Genomic DNA, 24,066 nt, shown 5'->3' on the forward strand with positions numbered 1-24,066 from the left:
CCCCTCCGCTCTTAAAGGGGTACACTCATCTTTACAAACAGAACACACACCCGCAACTTTATATCTGCGGGCATGACCGACCATCGAAAAGCATTACGCCTTTGTCATTTGCCTTAAAATGTAGTATTCTCATCTAAAATGAAAACAACTTTTTACAGCTCCTATTATATGACGTTTCATTATTTTCTACGGGTAGAATCCAATTTTGTCGCGAACGGGTGCGACGCAAATGAAACGGTCTTGACGCCTCCCACCTTCTTCGCCCAGAAGCTCAGCTCCTTGCTGACCAGCTGGAGCAGCTCGGAGTGACAGAATGGCAGGAAGTAGACGATCTCATTGATCCGGCCCAGAAACTCGTCCCTGCGGAAATGTGCCTGAGCAGGAAGCCGCCGATGAAGTTGAGGAGCGGTGCCGGCGTTTTGTTTCACGTCACGGCGGAGTTCGGCGCGCAGGCCGAGTTACCTTCAGGATTGGGCGGATGACAGATTCCTTAAAGTGTCGGGAAATCCTGATGTCGTCGCCTTTCTGTACGTCCTCTGAGGAAACGAACACACGGCATAAATACACACTGACAACATTAGGATTACTTGCACATTATAATATCCAATGCGTCAGATCTTTACAAAAAACAATGTTTATGTTTTGATTGAAGTATCAATTTGACAACAAACAAAAAAAAAACCCGATTAGTGTGTCGACTACTGTGCTTGCAGTTTGGAATGCAGCTAATGAGAGCTGGTTCCAATATCTTTTGAAATCAAAATATTAGGAAAAGCTAATATAGTACAGTAATTTCCGGCCTACAAGCCGCGACTAATTTGTACATTTTTTCTAACAACCGCAAGGGGGCACTCGAGTGGAAAAGATAAGAATGAGACCGGTGGAATAACTGTGCCGAGGAAGTGACTTTTACCGGCCCTGTTAGCGCTGTGCTAGCGTGTTGCTGCTGTGTTACTGGCGTGTCCCAGTGATATTTACCGGTAAGCTTTATTTTAACCGGCCCTGTTAGCGTTAGCACTAGCTTTAGTGCAGCGCTGGCGTTAGCGCTAGCATTAGCGCAGCGCTGACATTAGCGCTAGCACCGTGCGAGTGTTAAACTATTTCTGTGTACCGTCTGTCTTTGTAAATATCTCGTGCTTCAACGTATATTGAAACACGAGATATTTACAACGAAAGATGGTACACAAAGAGTTTAACGCTAGCACTAACGCCAGTGCCACGCTAAAGCTACCGCTAACGCTAACAGGGCTGGTTAAAATAAAACTTACTGGCAAATCTCACTGAGACTCGCCAGTAACAAAGCAGCAACAGGCTAGCACAGCGCTAACGCTAGCGCAGCGCTAATAGTTCCGCTAAAAGTCACTTCCTCGGCACATATATTCCACCGGTCTCACTCTTACCTTTTCCACTGGAGTGCCCCCTCGCGGCTGTCAGAAAAAAAAAGCACAAATTAGCCGCATCACCGCATAAACCGCAGGGTTGGAAGCGTGTGAAAAAAGTCGCGGCTTATAGGCCGGAAATGACGGCCGTTTTGATGATTTCAGATGTGTATTAATAATGATGTGCAGACCGAGATTTTCAGCCAGCTTCCTGCGGGTGACCTCTTCGGCTTCCTGCCGCAGCTGGAGTCCATGCTGGGCAATTTCATCACTGGCGACGTTGGAGGTCATGATGAAGATGGCGTCCTTACACTCGATGGTCTTCCCCTTGCCGTCTGTAAGACGACCCTGTGGGCGGGGCGCAGGCGCCACAAACGGCCTTTGAGGACTTGAAGAAGGCGAGGGTCTGCGTTTAAGTGTTAGTGGAAACCTCGTCAAAGAGCTGCAGCATGATGGTGAGCACGTCAGGGTGAGCCTTGTCCACTTCGTCAAACAGGACGACGGCGTTCGGGCACGCCCTCAGCAGCTTGGTCAGCTGGCCGCCTTCCTCGTGTCCGACGTATCCTGGTGGCGAGCCGATGAACTTCGCTACCTGCGGGGCAGACAAACCGGTCCGGGTCTCGTCGGCAAATGAACGGCACCCGCTTTATCCGTTTTCCGCGGCTTATCCCCCGTTCGGGGGTCACGGGCGAGCTGGAGCCCTTCCCGGTTTAGGGACGAGGCCCGGGGTGCGACCTGGAAGGGTCGCCAGGCAATTGCGGGGCAGATATAAGACGCGCGACCGTTAAGATTCAGCCTACAGATCAATTTATTGCCTTTGAATTGATACATTTTTTGAAATTTTGGAGGAAACCGGGACACATGAAGAAAATCCAAGCAAGCCAGGACAAGATGAAAACTGACACGGAACAGTCCTGAGACCCTAAACCACAATTGAATGTCCATCTGTTGCACGCACGCGTCCGCGTGGTTGTTTTGAAAGAGAACCCATGCCAGTCCTGGCACAAAAATCTACCTGTGTGGAGGAGTTCAAATGCGCCATACCTCGTGTTTTTCCTGAAACTCAGACATATCCATGCGGATGAACCCCTGAAACGGCACAAGGGTTCAAAAAGTCAGAAATTGAGCTGCTTTGTCCCCTTTCGAAGAAAACATGTGGATGTTGGGCAAGTATTGTGAATATTTTGTATGGAATTCAAACATTTTATACCGCCTGGCTGTGGAAAGTCACTGTTCTATAAATGCAATATGTCCCATTACTTATCACTTTTGCACCTATAGAGCTCGTGCACACGGCGTCACCGTTTTCACGGCGCCATATTGCAGGTCAAACTTAGCTGCTCTCCACTGCGGGAGCTGTTGAACCGCAGCAGATTTTTCAAATTGCCCGAGACCTGTTGTGCCGTTGGTTGTCACAACAGACGAGACAGATATTCAAAGAGATCATGCTATGGAATACCAGCTGAAAAGACCGGAAAATATCGATGGATTTCAGCAATTAAAAATGATGGATGGCGCCCGACCCAAATACACACGACTGTGTAGCGATGGCTTCACTTCAGGTAAGAATTATTCTTCTCAATCTCAAAGTACCAAGAAGTATTTATAACGCCAAGTTGGCTCATTTGAGAACAATGCATGTTTAAAAAAAAAAAAAAAAAAGACAGGGAGTCATCTCCAATGTACACAGAAGCGTGTTGTGGCCACACATTAAACTTCGGTAAACCTCTCCCTGACAGACTTTTTTTTCTGAATATACACTGTTCTCAAATGAGTCCAATGCATTTAAAAAAAAAAAAAAAAGAAACTAAACCATCGGTCACAGTGATGTTTATGTAGGTCAACGTGTGGCCGCAACACGCTTCCATATACGTTGGAGACAACTCCTTGTCTTTTTTTTTTTTTTTAACACATTGTTCCCAAATGACCCAGTTCAGCATTATAATTACTTTTCGGGAAACGCTACAGATGAGCTGACACGCTTGTTCCCCCCCCCTCCCCCCATCATAGTTAATGAATGCGAGTTTGTGTAAAACCAGGGGTCATTTATTGAAAAAATTGGTATTTGTATTGAATATTAGCTGGAGAAAGACCAATGGATTTCGGCAAAGGTTAACGTGTAGCCGAACAAGCTTCCGCGTTCACGAGCCGTCTCCCCATTGAGAACAGATCCAGCAATGAAGTATTTGCATGCGTCCAGACTTTCAAACTCTTCCGTGTAAATCTCGGCGACTTACTCACCAGATCCACGCGTAGATCCAGTTGTCCAAGACAAGCGGAAGCGGCTTAACGGTCCAATTCCTTATTGCCGAAAGCATCGACTTCGGCATTAAATATGGCTCCTCTGTGCCAAGTGTCTCTCATTTTTTCCACGTACCTTCGTTTATTATCACCTTCTAAATGTTTAACGGTATCAGCCAAAACTCCGGGAGACGTATTTTGGTGCCGTCTCCAACCGACTTAGCACTGAAGAATGCTTTGCTAGACCGGCAATATGGCAACTCGCGTGATTTTATGACGTCGGTGCACGAGCCCGACAGACATCAAACTACATACATACAACCAACCATTAATTAATTTTGGGAGGTGTACTAATATTTTGGTTACCTGTTCAGCTAAATGTGCGTTTGTGTGTAGATGTAACTTCACATCACCTTTTTGACATCCTTGTGCATGTAACGTGCCACCTGCTTGGCCAGCTCGGTCTTTCCTGCGACACACAGCAGACAAAAGCAAAGACTCCACTCAACTACTCACCAAGCCGCGTGTAATTTACTTCAAAACAATACTTTATCGGAATACATTTCGGATACCTCCTGATGTACAACGCGCACACACACACAAAAAAAAAAAAAAAAAACATTCCCGCAGAGAAGGCTGACGTGCTTTTAAGTGCTCGGCCTAAATCTGCGTGGCGACCTCTAAGAGAGACTCCAATCATCCAGAGAAGGCCACTTTATGATTGTCTGGAAAATATTCAGCATATAAATGCTCATATTAGATATTGATGTTTTGTGTTTGGTATGCAGATGCGCGCGCGTGCGTCTTGTTGCCGTGTTTAATATTGATGTCTCTCGGCCACTGTTTGTCGCTGAGGGGCGACCGAGAATATGAACAGTCTCCGTTTTCATCCATCTCGCCGGCCTGCTATTTCGCCATCTTGAACTTTTCCAGCAATTACCCCGTCCCGTAGTATCACATCTTTCTTCCCTTCAACTGCACCATTCACGCGTGACAAGCTAATTTACTAAAACTGATGGATTGATAAATGATGCCGGCGTGTGGAAAAGTAACAAACCATCTTCAACCTTCATTAAATGTTTTAAACCAGGGGTGTCAAACTCATTTTTGTCACGGGCCACATTGTAGTTACGGTTTCCCTCAAGAGGGCCGTTATGACTGTGAAACCATAAAAATCTTTAATCACCTCATCATATTTATACATTTGAAATTTTGGTACAGATTTTAGCAAGAATCACTGAAGTTAGCACGCATGATTTGCCTTCGCGGGCCACATAAAATTAAGGGTCGGGTCAGATCTGCCCCCCCCGGGCCTCGAGTTGGACACATGCGTTTTAAACTATGGATGGATGATACATTTACTTGATTAATTGGGGTTTACGAGTCAGGATGATTATTTCATTTTTCATCATTTTATGTAATTAGTGACTTCCATAGTTGAGAGCGTGTCCCTGCTGATGTACACAGCTCGTACTAAAAAGTTAGTTCCCAAACGTTAGCACTGGTTCTGATCCCTCTCGCAATGTTGGACTATGTCGCTCAAAATAACGAGCCTCTCTAGTCAAGTGAGGATATGTATTTCTATGACTCAAATCCTCAACCTCAATACATATGGGTACTAAGAATATTCAAAATATTATTTTGGATAAAAGTGGCGGGGCAAGCACTTGAGGTGCGGGCAACTTAAAAAATATGACATCTCTACATAAATAGAGATTGCGTCCATCACACTGACTCTACACCGATCTTTTCAAGAACATAAAGTAATGAGTACTGTAATTTCCGGCCTACAGAGCGCAACTGGTTATCAGCCTCGGTACACAGAAAGAGTTTAACGCTAGCGGCGCGCTATGTGTTTTATAGTGACAGCGTCCACCGCCGCTGCTTTGGTTAGCGACACAGTCTGGGCAAAGTAGAGCAAAGACGAGCTAGACATGCTGCTTATGTTTACTCTCGATATTAATGGAGAAAGTTAAAAAAGAAATGCTGTTTTAAGATGCAATGACTGTCGGAGTACGTGAAAAAGTGGTTAAACTGGACGACGTTTTCTCGTTTCCGAGTGGGAATGGTTTTGGCCTGAAGCCAAAGTACAAAGTGCAGGATGAGATGGTGTGTCATTTTAAAATTCCATCTTGGGACAGGCTTTTAATGCAGCCCTATGGGGGCACAAACCAGTGCAATCTGTAGGCCGGTCCCAAGCCCGGATAAATGCAGAGGGTTGCGTCAGGAAGGGCATCCGGCGTAAAAACTGTGCCAAACAAATATGAGCGTTCATCTAAAGAATCCCATACGGATCGGTCGTGGCCCGGGTTAACAACGCCCGCCCCCGGCACTGCTAACCTGCAGGGCGTCGGTGGAAATTCAGCTACTGTGGGTCGAAGACAAAGAAGAGGAGGAAACCGGATCCAGCGTCAGAAGAAAAAGAGGAATGCACAGAGCCTACAACTGAGTGTAGGGACTTTGAATGTTGGGACTATGACAGGAAAAGCACAGGAGTTGGTTGACATGATGATTAGGAGAAAGGTTGATATTCTGTGCATCCAAGAGCAGGTGGAAAGGTAGTAAGGCTAGAAGTTTGGGAGCAGGGTTTAAATTATTCTACCACGGAGTAGATGGGAAGAGAAATGGAGTAGGGGTTATTTTAAAGGAAGAGCTGGCTAAGAATGTCTTGGAGGTGAAAAGAGTATCAGATCGAGTGATGAGACTAAAATTTGAAATTGAGGGTGTTATGTATAATGTGGTTAGCGGCTATGCACCAAAGGTAGGATGTGACCTAGAGTTGAAAGAGAAATTCTGGAGGAACTAGATGAAGTAGTTCTGAGCATCCCAGACAGCGAGAGAGTTGTGATTGGTGCAGATTGTAATGGACATATTGGTAAAGGAAACAGGGGCGATGAAGAAGTGATGGGTAAGTACGGCATCCAGGAAAGGAACTTTGAAGGGCAGATGGTGGTGGACTTTGCAAAAAGGATGGAGATGGCTGTAGTGAACACTTATTTCCAGAAGAGGGAGGAACATATAGTGACCTACAAGAGCGGAGGTAGAACCACGTAGGTAGATTATATTTTGTGCAGACGATGTAATCTGAAGGAGGTTACTGACTGTAAAGTAGTGGTAGGGGAGAGTGTAGCTCGACAGCATAGGATGGTAGTATGTAGGATGATTCTGGTGGTGGGTAGGAAGATTAAGAAGACAAGGTAGAGCAGAGAACCATGTGGTGGAAGCTGAAAAAGGAAGAATGTTGTGCAGCCTTCCGGAAAGAGGTGAGACAGGCTCTCGATGGACAACCGAAGCTCCCGGAAGACTGGACGACGACAGCCAAGGTGATCAGAGAGACAGGCAGGAGAGTACTTGGTGTGTCATCTGGTAGGAAAGGGGAGAAGGAGACTTGGTGGTGGAACCCCAAAATACAGGGAGTCATACAAGGAAAGAGATTAGCGAAGAAGAAGTGGGATACTGAGAGGACTGAGGAGAGGCGAAAGGAGTACATCGAGATGCGACGTAGGGCAAAGGTAGAGGTGGCAAAGGCTAAACAAGAGGCATATGAAGACATGTACACCAGGTTGGACACGAAAGAAGGAGAAAAGGATCTCTACAGGTTGGCCAGACAGAGGGATAGAGATGGGAAGGATGTGCAGCAGGTCAGGGTGATTAAGGATAGAGATGGAAATGTGTTGACTGGTGCCGGTAGTGTACTAAATAGATGGAAAGAATACTTTGAGAGTTGATGAATGAAGAAAATGAGAGAGAAGGAAGAGTTGAAGAGGCAAGAGTGAAGGACCAGGAAGTGGAAATGATTACTAAGGGGGAAGTCAGAAAGGCACTACAAAGGATGAAAACTGGAAAGGCAGTTGGTCCTGATGACATACCGGTAGAGGTATGGAAGCAATTTGGAGAGATGGCTGTGGAGTTTTTGACCAACTTATTCAACAGAATACTAGCGGGCGAAAAGATGCCTGAAGAATGGAGGAAAAGTGTTCTAGTTCCCATTTTTAAGAACAAAGGGGATGTTCAGAGCTGTGGGAACTATAGAGGAATAAAGTTGATGAGCCACACAATGAAGTTATGGGAAAGAGTAGTGGAGGCTAGACTCAGGACAGAAGTAAGTATCTGCGAGCAACAGTATGGTTTCATGCCTAGAAAGAGTACCACAGATGCATTATTTGCCTTGAGGATGCTCGTGGAAAAGTACAGAGAAGGTCAGCAGGAGCTACATTGTGTCTTTGTGGATCTAGAGAAAGCCTATGACAGAGTACCAAGAGAGGAACTGTGGTACTGCATGCGTAAGTCTGGTGTGGCAGAGAAGTATGTTAAAATAGTACAGGACATGTATGATGGCAGCAGAACAATGGTGAGGTGTGCCTTAGGTGTGACAGAGGAATTTAAGGTGGAGGTGGGACTGCATCAGGGATCAGCTCTGAGCCCCTTCCTGTTTGCAGTGGTAATGGATAGGCTGACAGATGAGGTTAGACTGGAATCCCCTTGGACCATGATGTTCGCAGATGATATTGTCATATGCAGTGAAAGCAGGGAGCACGCAGAGGAACAATTGGAAAGATGGAGACATGCACTGGAAAGGAGAGGAATGAAGATTAGCCGAAGTAAAACAGAATATATGTGCGTGAATGAGAAAAGTGGAGGGGGAAGAGTGAGGCTACAGGGAGAAGAGATAGCGAGGGTGGACGACTTCAAATACTTGGGGTCAACAATCCAGAGCAATGGTGAGTGTGGTCAGGAAGTGAAGAAACGGGTCCAAGCAGGTTGGAACAGCTGGCGAAAGGTGTCTGGTGTGTTATGTGACAGAAGAGTGTCTGCTAGGATGAAGGGCAAAGTTTACAAACAGTGGTGAGGCCGGCCATGATGTACGGATTAGAGACAGTGGCACTGAAGAAACAACAGGAAGCTGAACTGGAGGTGGCAGAAATGAAGATGTTGAGGTTCTCGCTCGGAGTGACCAGGTTGGATAGGATTAGAAATGAGCTCATTAGAGGGACAGCCAAAGCTGGATGTTTTGGAGACAGATTCGAGAGAGCAGACTTCGATGGTTTGGACATGTTCAGAGGCGAGAGAGTGAGTATATTGGTAGAAGGATGCTGAGGATGGAGCTCCCAGGCAAAAGAGCGAGAGGAAGACCAAAGAGAAGGTTTATGGATGTGGTGAGGGAAGACATGAGGGCAGTTGGGGTTAGAGAGGAAGATGCAGGAGATAGGCTAAGATGGCAAAAGATGACACGCTGTGGCGACCCCTAACGGGACAAGCCGAAAGGAAAAGACGAAGAAGAAGATCTTGGGACAGGCTTTTGTGCCCAATACAGTGCACAAAAAGCTAATTCTGTATTTTAAATATAGGAGGCAACATAACATTAACCTTAAAACGGTTCATCATCCCCCGTCGTCGGTAGCTCGCAAGAGCGTGGCTGCTTGAAAAGTAGATCTTGGGGTTAAAAATATGGGCACCCCTACGTTAAACTCTTTCCGTGTACCGAGCCTTATAACCAGGTGCGCTAATGCTAGCGCCACGCTAATGCTAACGCCGGATAAACCTCAGGGTTGAAAGCGTGTGAAAAAAATTCACGGTTTGTAGGCCGGAAATTACGGTGCTACTTTCCATTTATAACTTAGCTCGCTTGCAAACGTGACTTAAATCTTAATCTGTTATCTGTCCTGGGAGGACAGAGTCTTCGGTCTTGCGTTCCCCCGTCTGATTACGCGCTCGAAGAGGCCGATTTGCTGCCACCACCTGAGAACCAACTGGCGGGAGAAGCGCAAAATCATTTACCGATTCCCGAGGAGCCCAGGAAGAGGAACACGAGCGGGTGTTCTTCGTCGTACCAGCCGTTCTCCTTCCTCCTGATGGCTGGAAGGGTGAAGGAGAGAGAGAGAGAGAGAGAGAGAGTGAGTGAGACAAAGACAGAAAAAGGAGGCTATTATCGGAAACATTTGCATTTGTTGACTTTGCTTTTGTTGACATTCGACCCGAGTTGACCCGACGGCGGCTGGTATCCCAGAAACTTTGATAAAGGGGTGCGAGGGCAAGGATGAGAGACGGGTCAGATGCATTTGGGTACGAAATCAGACAGAGGGAGAGAAGATGAGGAAACGGAGTGAGAGAGCCAGACGAGAGACCTCCAGAAATCTAGCCACGCTGCCTCTGCTTCCTCCTTCCCCCCACACGGTCAGTGAGGCCATTAGCCTGCGGTAATTGCGTTAGCCTCCCTGGCGCAGCCGCGGCAAAATCAGTTTAGCATGGATTGCAGCCTCGCACACCCACGTTTGCTTTAAGAGGAGTGCCTACCCAACCCTGCCGTCACCCCAGCAACCGCACTCGCACGTACACAAAGGCGGCGTGACGAGCCGCACGCCGGCCGAGTCGAGAGCGAACCTGCTGCGGTTCGCCCGCTTCCAAGTTGAGGCTACGTTCACACTGCAGGTCTTGGGACTCTAATTTACTTATTTTCTTTTCCGGGTGAACGTACCGCAACCCCAAAGTGAAGATGTCTGACGTTTAACCAACTAAGTATCAGAATGAAGTCAAAGTGTAACAATCATTTTTAATGTTGCTACGTAATCAAAGTCAGTGACGCTATAAGACACAAAATATTTGAGATTTTAGCGGTTTGTAGATTTTGGCTGCTACCTCTGGTCAGTAACGTGGAGATGCAGAGTGATGGGATTGTTATGTGACGGGTCTGAATATCACGGCAGGTATTTGATTACTGTAATTTCCAACTTTTTTTCACGTTTTCAACCCTGCGGTTTATGCGGTGACGCGGCTAATTTCTGCATGTTTTTCTAACGGCCGCAAGGGGGCACTCGAGCGGAAAAGGTAAGAGTGAGACCGGTGGAATGTATGTGCAGAGGAAGTGACTTTTATCGGCCACGTTAGCGCTGTACTAGCGATAGCGCTGTGCTAGTGTGTTGCTGTTGTGTTACTGGCGTGTTTCAGTGATATTTATCGGTAAGTTTTATTTTCAAACGGTCCGCGTCAGGGGCTAGCGTTAAATTCTTTCTGTGTTCTTTGTAAATATCTCGTGTTTCAATGTGGGCACTTGCGGATTTTACACAGCTACGGCATACGTATGTACCAAATGGTATTTCCTTTACAAATGTACTGGGTGAGGCTTATAACCAGGTGCGCTCTGTAGGCTGGGAATTACATCTTTCCTCAAGATGATCGCAGCGAGAAATATCTCTCGTGGCCTGTATTGCTGACGGTTGGGGGGACTAACGGATGGATGGGTGGACTGACGGAGACATATAAATACATTATTTAGGTCAGATTCATATTCTGTCAAACTTCAGCAAAATACATTGGGACACTTTTTGCCTGCAGCGTGAACAGACAGTGAAGATCGAGAAAGAAGCACAAATTTGGCCAAGCCTGGAACAATGACAATTCATGAAATTAGGCACAGGGTGTCCTCGGTCTGCGACTGAGATCTGTTCCTACAGTAGCGACTTAAGTCGGATTCCACCGTTAAAATCAGAATTTACATCTAAATACCTTGTATACAAAACAAATACATGGAAATAAACAAGACGACATATTTAGCATTACTGCTGAGAGGTGGATGGAGAAGAAGAAGGGGAGGCCGAGCTTAGCTATCGCCAAAAACCTCGTTTTGTGAGCATTGTATCCGACATAGGAACGGAACCCTTCACCTGCGCTAAAACACGGCCTTTGTCTTTAATAACTGTCACCACGGTCGACCGACTGAAGCCCTGGTGGTGTTAGCGTCTCTACAATCTTTTTAGGTTCTTGAGCTTCGTTTTCCATGGTAATGGCTTTTCTTTTGGCTGCAGAAGGATTGCTAAGAGAGACAGCTTTCTTCTTTGGGGCGATAATGTCTAAAAAGAGGGCCAAAAATGCGAAGGTATTCCTGACGCACAAACACGGACAAGCATTAGCCAGACAAAATGGCGGACGGGGAACGGGCGTTGTAAAGCCGTCTTAACCCGAGAACTCTCTGTACTTGTGTCTAAGGTGACTGTTTATGTTAGCCGAGTGATCCTGTGCTGTACGTCCACTCGCTAGCCAATAACACGCAGCTCACCTGCTGATCAGCAACCTGACGCTGAAGTGCCGACTCCACGATTAAAAACACAAATCGATATTTTGATGCTATAGCGCCACTTCGGTGGGTTTCTTGTTTTTCTTTCAAGGTAAATTCTTATTCAGGGCTCCAAACAACAGACCTGCGGTTGTCAGGGTAACGCAAATGTGTACCACGTGCACGGAAAAATATAAGTTGATTCACATGGCATCCGCCTGATGATCCTGGCCCCGTACTCAGGGGTGGGAGCTGCTGATGCCTTGCCAGTCGCTCATGCCTGATTTTGCGTCATTCGCAAGCGCGAGTTTTTTCTTCCGTGCAGCGATAACCAGGCAACCTACACATACAGTATACATCACTAAAATTACATTATGAAACATTTCCTGCTCACTTACTGGAGCTCTTGCAACAGATAAAAAAACTAGCGGCGCTTACTTTCTTCCTGCGCGAGTGTTAAAGCGGCCCAAAATAGCCGCTCATTGTCAAGCAGTGAGACTTGGCAGAGGTGGAAAGATGATGATGATGGAAGAAGAGATGGAGAGATGCGGGGAGGAGCACGGATAATGGAAGAAAGCGGGGTGGGGTGGGGGTGGGACAGAGAGATAAAGAGGGCCGACGGAGATTAGCGGGCAGAAAACGAGGCCGAGGAACAAACGAGCGCGTCAAGAGACGGCCGGCGAGATGGAACGCGACGAGCTCCCGTCTGCGTCGTCAATGGCCGCGCGAATGACGGCGTAACCTTCCGCGAGCGTTTTAGCTGATTGAGAGCGACTTTGACGGAAGGACGCGTTGACATTTCTCAGAGGAGCTTGACAAGAGCACAGGAAAAAGGAAGGAAGCGCAGAACAAATGAGCTCGCTCGCTAGCCCCCCCCCCCCCCCCCCACACACACACACACACAGAGACAAAGACGTGCGTATCGGGCAGGTCTGGTCGGCGCTAACACGATTATCGCGGGATGATTCTCTTCAATAACTCTTAGCCCTGAGAGCTAAACCTGGATCAATTTAACCTCCTTCCTGTGTGCTTGCGCGGTCGTACTTTGGTGTCAGCGCGTGCGTTGCCGCGGGCCCGCCGCGCGATGGGAAGTGTCGGGTTAGTGGACAAAGTTTTCTTTGTCGGAAATCGTAGATGAGTTTATCTATGTCGCAGTTTTATGCCAACGTTAGCGTTTCGGTATTCTTTTCTCACAAAAAACCGCACAGATACCAGCACATCATTAATTGTGGCTGTTGATTCATTAACTCTACATTTACAAACTAGATAAACACGATCAGCTAATCCACAGCGGATCCCCCTGAGCATCCTCTAGATGTATTTTTTAAAAAATGGCTCCACTGTGCTCACCAACATTTGGTCGCATTGATTTGATTTGATTAACATTTTTCTTTCATACATTTCCTACCAGAGCTGTCCTGATCTGATCACCTGGTTGGAAATCAGGGCTAATCCTGCCATTTTCAGATGATCGGTATCAGGTGAAAAAGATTGGATTCGTTTATTTTCTTCATTTTAAAAGATACTTTAGTAGAAAAAAAAATAATCCCGAGGTACACAGAAAGCGGCAGAAGTACCGTAAATTGCGGCCTATAAGCCGCGACTTTTTTTCCCCCACACGCTTTCAACCCTGCGTCTTATGCGGCTAATTTGTGCATTTTTTTTCCCCGAACGGCCGCAAGTGGGCACTCGAGCGGAAAAGGTAAAAGTGAGACCGGTGGAATATATGCGCCGAGGAAGCGATTTTTACCGGTATGTTTTTTTTTTTTATGAAATGAAGATGTTGAGGTTCTCGCTCGGAGTGACCAGGTTGGATAGGATTAGAAATGAGCTCATTAGAGGGACAGCCAAAGCTGGATGTTTTGGAGACAAGATTCGAGAGAGCAGACTTCGATGGTTTGGACATGTTCAGAGGCGAGAGAGTGATTATATTGGTAGAAGGATGCTGAGGATGGCGCTCCCAGGCAAAAGAGCGAGAGGAAGACCAAAGAGAAGGTTTATGGATGTGGTGAGGGAAGACATGAGGGCAGTTGGGGTTAGAGAGGAAGATGCAGGAGATAGGCTAAGATGGCAAAAGATGACATGCTGTGGCGACCCCTAACGGGACAAGCCGAAAGGAAAAGAAGAAGATGTTTTTTTTTAGTTTTTTTTTTTTTAACAGGGTCCTTTCTCTCTCCTCCCACATTTGGACTCGGTATCGGTATTCACACTCAGGCGAAAATAAAAATATGATGGGAATGTCCAGCTTTATTACATATGCAGCACCCAACACAACATTGGGCACCCAGTCACTCACATTTGAAAAATGTATGGGTGTGGTCAGTCATGTCCGCAGATATAAAGCTACGGGTGTGGTCCACCAGTCATGCCCGCAGATATAATGCTGCAGGTGTGTGTTGTTTGTAATTATCAGTGTACCCCCTTAAGAGCAGAGAGGGGCGGTGTCAGGTAAACTAGGAAGTAGAAGTGGGTTGAGCATCAGACCGTGTGCTTCCATGTTTAAAAACAACAAAAAAAAAGATGTCAGCCTGTGGTTGACCGCGCTGGATCGGTTTTCTTGTGCGCTGAGTGTGCGACAAGTGCGCAATTGCACAATTGCGCAGATTAGAGGGAACATTGGTCAAAATTACACAAAACAAGTAACGCCTTTCAATATCTACGTATTTCTACTCGTAACAAATTTTACACGCTTGATTTTTCATGCTCGACTGTGCAGATTTGCGAGTGCGATGGCGCACGGGCGCGTACGCGCCTGACAAAACACAGTGACTGCCACACCCAATGAGATTCGAGGTGTGTCGACAATGCTGCCTTTACAAAGACGTTTCATTTTGATTGAAAATGTCATTAAACAAAATAAAAATTGTGGTTTTAGTTCGCAATATTGTACAAAGCTCTGCATAACACATAAAGCTCTGTAATATTGTGCCATTCTTAATAACAAAAAAAAAAAAAAAACCCACACCATAATTAAACTTCTTTAAAGGTTTTCAACTACACCCAGAACTGGTAAAGGTATTTGAAATATACATACATGCAGTGAAGATAACATGCGATCAGTGATGGATGACGCTGACTTTCATCCCGGCCTCTCTCTCGCCTCTCTTTTTGTGCATGTGTGTCAGAGACTTTAATACATCTCTGGGATCAATAAGCTGTTCCCTTATCAATGTGGCCACGTCTTGTATGGCTTTCAGGACAATTTGCCATGATAACGGCGACCATTTATCACCTTCCCAAACAGCCGTGATTCGCTCGAGAGGCACAAAGCCCGTAACGTGTGTTTTTACACACTCGAGGTTGTGTACTTTTTTAGCATTGGTTAGCGTGAACATTTCTCTCGACATGTGACACAAGCCTCGTGATAATTCATAAATTTGTTCTCCGATTGATTAATAAGCTAGGGTAGCTTTTGCCCGTACAAACACGTTAAAGTTTTCTGTTCCACCTTTGGGATGGAGTTGATTAGCTTGCAAACTCTACGCAGAAACACGAGCAACATCATAAAAATAAAACATAGCCTTACTTGTGTGCACAAACACACACACACGCAGACACACACAAGCACACACGCGGATCAATACCAGGCCTCTCTGGATGCCTGGTGTAATATCAGCTCTTTACTGTCTGCCGTGTTATTGTGCTCTAACTCATCCTCCTTCCTCCTTACACTAATCACCGCCTCCACTGTCAATGTTCCCGAGGTCCATAAAAGCATGCTTGGATGCAGTCGGCGCGGAAGAACTTCACTGGAAACTGAGCTCAACGCCGTCAAATCAAGCGTCAAACACCTTCGCGATGAACACGAGGAGATTGTGAGCCACACCCGCTCATCTAACATCGACTCCCAGTGGCACGCTCTACAATAATGTAGCACCCTTTTCCAAAATGAGACAAAACTGCATCTTTTAGGCAATGTTCCCTCTCAGCTGCGCAACTGCGCATTTGCGCACTTGTCACGCACTCAGCACAGAGGAAAACGGATACAGTGCACTGAACTACAGGCTGATTTTTTTTGCCTAACACAAATAGCTGCTGCTCGGCCACACCGGACCACGCACTCCACTTCCTCGTTTACCTGACACCGCACCCGCCTCCATTTTAAATGGGTACACTCATAGTTACAAACGCCGGTGTATGTGATTAATTGAAGAGAAAGTGGTGAAACTGGATGAGATTTTCCCGTTTTTTGAGTAAAAAAAAAAAAAAAAAAAAAGGTCTGGTCTGGACCCAAAGTAGCAAGTACAGGATGAGATGGTGTATAATGTTAAAATTTCCCCTGATTGTGTATAAAAGCACAGACGATACATTGCCCAAAAAGCTAATTCTGTATTTTAAATATCGAAGGCAACATAACATGAACCCTAAAACTGTTTGTGAGCATCATTCATCTTTCGACATGCATTGCAAAAGATATCCTGCATGCAATAATTCAGTTTTACACCAAGAAAAACAGACCGGGGATATCATTGTGGGTTAAAAAAAAAAAAAAAAAAAATGAAACAAAGTTGGAAGTGACATTTCAAATTTATAGTTAATAGTTGGCTATTTGTATAGTAATGTATTTTTTATTTGTTGACATTTTCAGTGTAACTTTGCAAAAAAACACAAAATTGCTCTTAAAAATGTTCTGATGGGAATGTAACCCGACCCATGTAAACTTCAATGGATGACACTCATATAACCACAGTGCATTCATCTGATGTTGCTCACAGTGGTCAAAAGGGGCGCTCGCGGCCTTCGTCTGATTGCTCAGACACGTAAAAAATTAAAAAGGAACATCTTTTGTAGGTATGGCCTTTGTTTTCCGTCACCGGCCACCGGCGAACCCCGACCCCGTTGACGCCGGAGCGTCCGAGAACAATGACGGGAAGATTCCGGAGGGACCGCGGAGGCCGCGACGCCGACGCGGAACGGACGAAAAGACGGAAGGGGGGATTGGGAAGGAGCGGGTGTGACGGAGATGGAGGATAGAAAGTATAGAAAGCCAAATGGGGGAAGGATGGGGGAGTCTGTAGAATGTCTCCTCTCTCGGTAATCGCGTTAACTGGCGGCTCCGAGCCTGGCCTCCTTCAGCTATCTCACACAACACGCACACACACCACCTGTGTACTACGTCTGACAGACAGCACATTCATCACAATTAGCCAATTACGGCGTCCACCGGTCTGTCTGAACCCGCCTCCTGCTTGAGGACAGCCAGGCAGGGAGGAACGGAGATAACCAGAAAGGCTACCGAACAAAGAAACAAACAAACAAAAAAAAGTCCCTGAGAGCGAGCGGTTGTAAAGCGTTAAGCATATCAACAACCGGCTGCGCGTATGTGACTTGCACGCATGAAATATGTACAAAATGTCCCGTTACCTGACGCCACAGTATTGATGGCGCCTTCCTGTCCGATGATGTGCTCCTTCAGCCTCCTCTCCAGGGGGAACCTCCTCCTCTCCTCCGCCTCCTGCCGAGCCTGCGCCTCCTGAAACTAGATGGCAGAACGGACGACATGTTCAAGCTAAAAGAAAAGAATGTGCCGCAATATTAAATGCGTTATTGCATGCAAAATATTATCAGAATGAATTAGAAAAACTATTTCAGATAGTGTCCCCACTAAAATTCATTACATGTATCATCCATCCATCCATTTTGTTTGCCGCTAATCCTCACGAGGGTCCCAAGGAGTGCTGGAGCCTATCCTAGCTGTCAACGGGCAGGAGGCAGGGTACACCCTGGAGTGGTCGCCAGCCAATCGCAGGGCACATGGTGACAAAGAGTCGCACTTACAATCACACCTAGGGGCAATTTAGAGTGTCCAATTAATGTTGCATGTTTTTGGATTGTAGGAGGAAATCGGAGCGCCCGGAGAAAACCCACGCAGAAAACATGCAAACTCCACACAGGCGGGGCCGGGATCGAACCCGGGTCCTCAGAACTGTGAGGCCGACGCTTTACCAGCTAACCCACCATGCACTCTTGTATATATCAGTGAATACAAATTAATGGGTGGACTTTATAGCTATGAAAAATAATTTTCCTGATTTTTTTTACTCACTTTTGGGGGTGTGCAATATACTCAAGTGCGTATTATACACGGGACACGACAGTAGTTCATGACGTGCCTTTCGTAACCTTTCTAATCTTTTTTTTTTTCGTATGTTATGACTGTTGTAAATAGCCTTAGTAGTTGTAAACATGCTGCTTATGTTTACTTTCGATATTAATGGAGAAAGTTAAAAAAAAAGAAATGCTGTTGTTTTCAGATGCAATGACTGTCGGAGTACGTGAAAAAGTGGTTAAACTGGACGAGGTTTTCTCTTTTCCGAGTGGGGAAAGGTCTAGTCTGAAGCCAAAGTAGAAAGTGCAGGATGAGATGGTGTGTCATTTTAAAATTCCACCTTGGCACACCCTGATCCAGGAGGAAAGCACAGACAATACAGTGCACAAAAAGCTAATTCTGGATATTAAATATAGGAGTCCCCCACGTTGTCGGTTGCTCGCGAGAGGCTGGCTGCTTTAAAAGTAGATCTTGGGGTAAAAAAAAAAAAAAAAAAAGTCTGGGCACCCCTGATGTAGAGTGCATTCTGTATTGACTTCCCCCATTTTAACTCTTGAACAGGTTTTAACCCCAGTTAACCTCTCGCAGCTTTCGGGTTTCTGGTTCTCCGCAGCAGCTGTCACTCATGCAAAGACCTCCTGAAGAGTGTTTGTGCGGGTGTGTGTGCGCCATTGTGATGCGTGTCAATGAAACAGATGAGCTGGGCCAGGAAACTGACATTTCTACATATTCAAATCAACGTTGTTCTAATTGCTCGCAAATTTTGCCCAGCTGCACAAAAACAGGATGTGCGTTCATGTGTATCATCGCACGTCTCACCTTGCCCTCCCACTCCTGCAGAAGTGTGCTCACTTCCCCGTCTTTGGCGTAGGCCCGAGCAGTGTGTCCCAAACCGTTGACCTGCAGAGGGTTGGCACCTGTATGCGAACACAACACACGTCAATTTCACGGGTCTTTAAACGCATTCGTCGGCATTCGGCCGCCGCCTCGGCAGCAGGTTGGCGATGTCGGTCAAAAAGTCGGCGAAGGGGGTCGCGCAGGTTCAGGGGTCACAGAGAGACTAACTGCAGGGAAGCAGGCAGGTCACGGAAAGATTCAATGGGTGGGTTCGTATCTGCAACGCGTGCCGATAACGCGCAGCGTCCTCCGCGTCCGCACGCTCCGTGTACACTGCGGGCTGTTGCAGGTTGGGGGTCCGCAGTCAAAGCGCGCAAACAGAGGTCAAGCGGAGGAAGAGTCCACTTAAAACGGCTCGACGGAAGCGAAGAGAGATGGAGGTATCAATGGCAGTCGAACGCGGTGATGAATTGGGCGTGCGCGCCGGTGTCGGCGAGGACGCTTAGCGGCGCCTTCTGCCCTGGCCTGGGGGGTCCGCGACCCTCCATTCTGACACCCGCTCACACGGGCCTGCGGAGAAAGAAGCACCGACGAGCGCCAACATTCGAAGGCGCAACAACAACAACCCACTCGGAAAATCACTCGAGATTTACCAAAGCGATCACGCGACCATATTCATAGCCGAAATTAATCTTCTCAATAAATCAATGATTTGTTTCACTACACATTTGTGTCCAAAAGTGCGAGGTCATCGCTATCTCTTGTTTTTGACATAATAAATACATGAAAAAAAACAGTAAATAGTGTGTAAGAGTCCACAAAAATTGTATTTTGGTCAAAGAAAAAAATATTAGAGGGGCGTGGCAAAGTCAAGCAATATTCCACATTTGGATGATATTCTTTGATTTCAAATCACGATGGAATCAGTGGAATGGAACCCTCCACCCGTCTGTTCATTATTCCATACAATAACCTGCTAATTACCAAACAGATGTACAAAATTTATTTCCACTTTACGCAGCAGTTTGGCCTCGGTTTGCAGGTCAGCTTTCGTCTCTTATTCCTACATAAAATATCAAAATAATAATGTCGATGACTACACATTACATATGAGAAAACAAAGTTCAAACACAGTGCAACGAGTTATTAACCAATGCGGAAAACTTGAGATTTTGAAAAGTTGGCTACATCTGCAACTTTTTACATACTTTGCGGGACAATTACTATGTAATTATTCTTTTGGAAAAAGGAGATCATCCATATGTAATTACTTAATAGTACACAAACACACACGGGGGAGGGGGGTCAGTGGGAATCGGATGAGTGAGCCACACTCAAACGTCCTCAGCGTGCGCGATCAATACGGCCGGAGCGTCTTCGCAACCTCAGAGACTCATAATGACGTCGATAAAAGCCTAAAAATTGTGACCCGCTTATAACGCTATTGATTTTAACAATAATACATCGGCGCGCCCCGCCCGAAACATGAGGGAGGACAGCAATAAGAAGGCGGCTGCGCACGCACGCCAAAGTGAACGCGCACACGCGAGATAATAAATAGCATCATTTAGGACTTTAATATCGGGCCAACCCTCTGGGCCACAGCACTTTATAACCGGATCAACACTAACGACACACACCCAAACAGAACACAGCTGCACGCACGCACACATTTACACACGCACGGGATCCCTTCATTAGGAGTGCTTTAGTTATGCCTATTAGTTGGGGGGGGGGGCAGCGGGGGGGGGGGGGGTTTGCCTATCCTCCGCCTTCTCTTTCACAGCAGCTGGCATCTTGAGAGCCCCTGCTGGTCTTTGTGCGTCCTTGTATCTGCATTGTGTGCGTCTCTCAGCACGTGTGCCCGTTCTGGCCGACCCGCTACCGACTAAGACGTCCCCCCCCCCCCCCACCCGTGGCTGCGGGCCTGATGTGGAGCCTTGGGGGAAAAACTGGAGAGCCTCTACAGGTAGGGAGAAGGACACGTGGGGGGGGGGGGGGGGTGTCCCGAGGGTGAGGCCAGGGGACTGTGATGGATGGAGATGGGAGCGGGGGGCCGGCGGAGGGCAAAGGAGCAAAGCCGGGGCGACTGGGGCAGGACGGACCAGCGCCAGCACAGGGGAAATAACGAGGTACACACACACACACACAAAGTCTACGTGGATGGCTCGCACACCCAAATGCCCCCAAGCTCTGGCTTCATAAGTTGTTTTTTTTTTTTTTTTTTTGTCTGATGGTGAAGAGATGAAAGAAAAAGAATAATGAAACTCACTTCATGACGAACAAAAATAAATCCCTGTAAAGTGAAAATGATTGTCTTCTAATTGTGGGTGTTAAAAAACAAATGTGGAATTTTCTATAATATAATGGTACACACGCCTGCCACACGGTGCGGGCAGCGCGGGATCGACTCGCGCTCAGCGATGGTGTCGATTATCTGCACCGTGACCGACTGGCGACCAGTTCACGGTGTAGTCCACCTTTCGCCGTAAGCTAGCTAGGATAGGCTGCGGCTCTCCCGTAACCTTTGTGAGGATAAGGGGCTTGGATAATGACATGACATAATATTGGGTGGAACGGTGGATCAGCTGGTAAAGCGTTGGCCTCACAGTTCTGAGGACCCAGGTTCAATCCCGGCCCCGCCTGTGTGGTGTTTGGGTGTTTGTCCCGTGCCTGCGTGGGGTTTTTTTCCGGGCACTCCGGCTTCCTCCCACATCCCAATAATATGCAACATTAAGTGAACACTCTAAATTGCCAATAGGTGTGATTGTGAGTTTGTCTCTATGTGCCCTGGCGACCAGTTCAGGGTGTAGTCCGCCTTTCGCACGAAGCTAGCTGGAATTGGCTCCAGCTTTCCCACAACCCTTGTGAGGATAAACGGCTTGGATAATGACATGACATGACATACTATAGGCTGGCATGGTGGTTTAGCTGGTAAAGCGTTGGCCTCACAGTTCTGAGGACCCAGGTTTGATCCCGGAGCTGCCTGTGTGGAGTTTTCTCCGGGCACTCCGGTTTCCTCCCACATCCCAAAAACATGCGACATTAATCGGACACTCTAAATTGCCCCAAGGTGCGATTGCGAGTGCGGCTGTTTGTCTCCATGTGCCCTGCGATTGGTCGGCGACCAGTTCAGGGTGCACCCCGCCTCCTCCCCGTTGACAGCTGGGATAGGCTCCAGCATTCCCCGCGACCCTCTTGAGGATAAGCGTCCAAAAAAATGGATAATGTAATTTAATATTATATAATAGAATACTTAAATCGCTTCATCAGTACTGAAGAGTTTATTTATTTTATTTATTTTTGCGACCCAGCGGGCCAAAGTAACTCATAATCGGCCACTGATGCGAATAAAAACGTTTAACGTTTGATTTCTTGTGGGGAGGGGCGACTCGTGCGTCACTGCGTCATGTTTTTATCAATAATCTATTTAGAAACAAATCTCCGAATTTACTTTATAGGGTCTTTAAAAAAATAAAATAAAACATCTCAAAATGGGCAGTACGGAGTTTGTGGCCACGAGCGACGTCAAGATGGATGCGGTCGTGATCGTGGCGCCGAGCGAGCAGCGGTGGGTCCAACAGGAAACAGAAATATTCAGCCTAAACCCAATTGCGGTCCAAAACAAATATCTCGGCTGCTTTGTGAAAGTTGGTACCTTTTTTTTTTTTTTTTTTTTAAATTTGAAAATGCATCTCGTGCGTGTCGATCCAGTTACACGGTGATTTGCTGAAGTGTGCTCACGGGTGGGGAAACGCTTCAGTCATCATAAATATAAACAAGACATTAATAATTGCTGTGGTCTGAGGACAAAAAGTGTTAGTCAATAAGATGTTATTGGCATAAATCAAAAAACACATACATATCACTGCCAAATGAACAAGTGTTTAGAAACTGAAATAGTCGGAGGAGTGCACAAAGACATTTCGCCGCCGCGCACACATACACAAAAGACACACTTCCTGTGAGTGTGGCGTTACCCCAAGGGCACGTTCTGCGCGGAGGTCAGAGTTCAACTAGGCCTGGCTTGTTTAAGAGCTGCACGCCTGGAAATGGAGGGAGGCCGTGCAGCCTCCGGGGGTCTACGGATGGACGAGCGTGTGTGTGCGTGTCAACGACAGGTGCGAGTGTGGCCGGGGGGGGGGGGGGGGGGGGGGCGAACGAGGACACGCTATGAACACGTGATCAATTTCAAATGAGCTTCGGGATACTCGGCGATCAATCGATGGTGGGAAATGCATTTTAAGCTTTTGGCTTTCTGCAGCATCAACTCAGAAAGAATGAGCAACCACCTTCTTCCAATCCGACTTTTACTCGAGTAAATTCTAAAGTAAGAGTATTCTGACTCGAGAACAATATTTGGCTACTCCGCCCACTTCTGAAAAGCAGTAAGGGCAAACTTCCTGATTCTGGCCTTGTCGTGTGGAGACTTGAAATATTGGTTAAAATTTCAAAATCGGCGGCACGCATGTGCCCCGCTCAGTGGTACCATTTTGAAAATGTATCCCAGTATTTGAACGAACCAACGGCAACTTTTTGGGGGTCAATTGTCGCAGTTGTAGGTGTGACGTACCGAACTCCAGCAACACGCGGACGGTGGACGGGTCATCGGCCAGGGTGGCGTAGTGAAGCGCCGAACAGCCTCGGAAGCCGGCCCGGCTGCTGAGCCTGCTGCTGAACTCGTCCTCTCTGGAAACCAGGACTGCAGGGAGGGAAACAGACCTGAACATGACCTGGGAAAAATATTTGACTTTGAGGGACTTTTGCAGGCAAGTCCTTTTGATTGATGGGTTTGATCAGAAACTTCTTTTCCCTTCGGCTTGTCCCAATGTCATCACGCTTCCGACCATCTAATTTTGCTGTGACGATGACGCACCCCCTTTCCAGCTATTCCTGCTCGCACATAAAGCTCCACCGAGTGCGGTAATGACAGCCGCGTTGCCGACTGCAAAACTGACTCTCCTGTTTCTCACTTTGGCGGAGTTGTTCATTCTCCCAGATTTAGGCCCACTTGTCCAAAACCATCCCAGCAACGGGAGTTGTGTTTTGCCGCCTCCTCGCCTGCGCTCCTTACTACGTAATAACCGATAAATAGTTTTCTCCTTACTCTTCTTTTCCATAAGAGCACTCATCATTGCTACTCGATCATCCGGCTTAATTTTTTTTTCCCCCACCTCCTTAGCATCCATCAGTTCCTTTCATCACTTGCACACTCATCTTCCTCCCCCTCCCCGCACCCTCTATCCCAATAACTCGGTCTCATCTATTTCCTGGCTTCCTCTCCCTCATCATTCCACCCATCGCCATCAATCCCCTCCCCGTGTCGCAGCATCTTCTCCATCTCTAACTTTGCTCATCCATTGCTGCTCTCCGCCTCCTTCCCTCCCTCCCTCCTCTCCATTCCCTTCCTCCTCCCGTCCTTCATCAGTCTTCCTGCATCCCACTCTCCAACAACGGTTTCTCTCTGCAGTGTGTTTGTGTATGAAAGAGAGAGAAAGAGAGAGAGAGAG

General features: G+C 47.0%; 1 protein-coding gene across 2 annotated transcripts in view; it reads right to left on the minus strand.

Annotated features, from left to right (window-relative positions):
* Positions 1–24,066, minus strand: part of clpb (ClpB family mitochondrial disaggregase) — a 45,267-nt gene that overhangs the window by 4,699 nt on the left and 16,502 nt on the right. Inside the window, exons 5-14 of one of the 2 annotated variants that reach the window (XR_009796223.1) lie at positions 23,130–23,258; positions 18,539–18,636; positions 17,035–17,149; positions 9,399–9,476; positions 4,034–4,089; positions 2,424–2,468; positions 1,810–1,971; positions 1,571–1,727; positions 463–536; positions 255–360 (exon numbers count right to left, since the gene is read on the minus strand). Coding sequence is in view for 1 of the 2 variants with exons in the window: in XM_061828507.1 (XP_061684491.1) it covers positions 255–374; positions 463–536; positions 1,571–1,727; positions 1,810–1,971; positions 2,424–2,468; positions 4,034–4,089; positions 9,399–9,476; positions 17,035–17,149; positions 18,539–18,636; positions 23,130–23,258 (1,034 nt within the window). In the remaining variant the exon portion in view is untranslated. Of the gene's footprint in view, positions 1–254; positions 375–462; positions 537–1,570; positions 1,728–1,809; positions 1,972–2,423; positions 2,469–4,033; positions 4,090–9,398; positions 9,477–17,034; positions 17,150–18,538; positions 18,637–23,129; positions 23,259–24,066 lie in introns of both variants that reach the window. The other variant, XM_061828507.1, reaches the window with a different exon arrangement.

The sequence above is a fragment of the Syngnathoides biaculeatus genome, chromosome 8, assembly GCF_019802595.1.
Source record: "Syngnathoides biaculeatus isolate LvHL_M chromosome 8, ASM1980259v1, whole genome shotgun sequence".
NCBI lineage: Eukaryota > Metazoa > Chordata > Actinopteri > Syngnathiformes > Syngnathidae > Syngnathoides > Syngnathoides biaculeatus.